The sequence below is a fragment of the Marmota monax genome, unplaced genomic scaffold, assembly GCF_021218885.2.
Source record: "Marmota monax isolate L192 unplaced genomic scaffold, Marmota_monax_Labrador192_F-V1.1 WCK01_AAM20220418_F8-fsc00122, whole genome shotgun sequence".
In the NCBI taxonomy this organism is placed as follows: Eukaryota; Metazoa; Chordata; class Mammalia; order Rodentia; family Sciuridae; genus Marmota; species Marmota monax.
The window spans coordinates 7,440,769-7,442,569 of NW_026695223.1; the positions used below are offsets into that span (position 1 = coordinate 7,440,769).

The following is a 1,801-nucleotide window of genomic DNA, read 5'->3' on the forward strand; positions in this document are numbered from 1 at the left end:
TATGGGTTTAGTTGCCATACTGCAGATAATCCTTTAACCTGCCAACTGTATTCTTCTTTGTTGCTACCTATTTTACCTGTGGTCCTCATGTGCCAGTCTCTCTTTGGCATTCTGGTGCCAAATCATATCCTCATGGAGACACTTCACTTGTGATTCAAAGTGGATCTATAAAGTGTATGGCGACCCAGCGTGTCTTCCTGGATGATGTGGGATTTGAAGTACTTGACTAAAAATGGATGGTCTATATAAATGCAATAAAATTTGTTTATGTTTCTTGATAAATATCTCTTGTGATTTGTGAATTTTACTACAGATTAACTTTTTTTAATGGGAACATATAATCGGACATGGGAGAGTGAATTTATTCTCCTTGGACTGACCAGTGATTGGGACACTCAAGTCTCCCTCTTTGTCCTCTTCTTGGCCATGTACCTGCTGACAGTGCTGGGGAACTTCCTCATTGTTCTTCTGATCAGACTGGACAGCCGGCTGCACACGCCCATGTATTTCTTTCTCATTAACCTCTCCCTCGTGGACGTGTCTTATGCCACCAGCATCGTCCCTCAACTGCTGGTGCATTTCCTGGCAGAACACAAAGGGATCCCATTCCTGAGCTGTGCTGCACAGTTGTTTTTCTCCCTGGGCTTGGGTGGGATAGAGTTTGTTCTCCTGGCAGTGATGGCCTATGACCGCTATGTGGCAGTGTGTGACCCCCTGCGCTACTCAGTCACCATGCATGGAGTCCTGTGCACTCGGTTGGCCATCACATCCTGGCTCAGTGGCTCCATCAACTCGCTCATGCAGACCACCATCACTTTCCAGCTGCCCATGTGCACAAACAAGTACATTGATCACATATCCTGTGAACTCCTGGCTGTGGTCAGGCTGGCCTGTGTGGACACCTCCTCCAATGAAGTAGCCATCATGGTTTCTAGCATCATCCTTCTGATGACGCCCTTCCTCCTGGTGCTCCTGTCCTACGTCCACATCATCTCCACCATCCTGAAGATCCAGTCCACAGAGGGAAGGAGGAAAGCCTTCCACACCTGTGCCTCTCACCTCACTGTGGTCGCGCTCTGCTATGGCATGGCCATTTTCACCTACATCCAGCCCCACTCCAGCCCCTCTGTCCTTCAGGAGAAGCTGATCTCTCTCTTCTATGCCGTTTTGACTCCGATGCTGAACCCTATGATTTACAGTCTACGGAATAAAGATGTGAAGAGCGCCTGGCAGAAATTATTAGGACAGTTTTCAGGGATAATGTCAAAACTGGCAACATGATAACTCATGGAAATCACTAGAAAGGAGAGCTGTGCCTCAGTGCTCCCCACCCCACTCATAACAGGCTTCAGCTGCATTGCCGTGGCATCCAGGAAGCAGGTGTCGTAACAAGTGCTGGTGTGTTATGTAGGCGGCTGTTCTGTAAGTGTGTTGGGTGTGGGATGTGGGAGTATTTTATGTCACAGCAGTGTGTTCAGTGGAGTTAAGCACTGCTGATATTGAACTCACCTCCTGTTCTCAATCTCCATTCCCAAGGCCTGATATAAGACACACTTTTTTGATTCATCATATTGTTTCTAATTGTGACCCTTATTCATGGATCTTCCCTTGGACCCCTTGTTCTTAGCAGACACATTTTGGCAAAGGTTTAGGTGTTTCCAGTGGAAACAAAATGCATTTTCACATTTGAAGTCTCACCTAAAATAATGGGTGGTATTGTAGCATGTGCAGTAACTGCATAAATCAACCCTCTGCTGTCAAGGCTGATGGAAGGGTCTTCGTGAAGCAGCACCCACTGATT

The 1,801-nt window shown here is 47.0% G+C and overlaps 1 protein-coding gene across 1 annotated transcript; it reads left to right on the plus strand.

Moving 5' to 3' along the window:
- Positions 1-327: 327 nt before the first annotated feature.
- LOC124086181 (olfactory receptor-like protein OLF3) lies at positions 328-1,281 on the plus strand. The gene has a single exon (XM_046434204.1). It carries the CDS (start codon positions 328-330, stop codon positions 1,279-1,281), a length of 954 nt encoding a protein of 317 aa, XP_046290160.1.
- Positions 1,282-1,801: the final 520 nt, after the last annotated feature.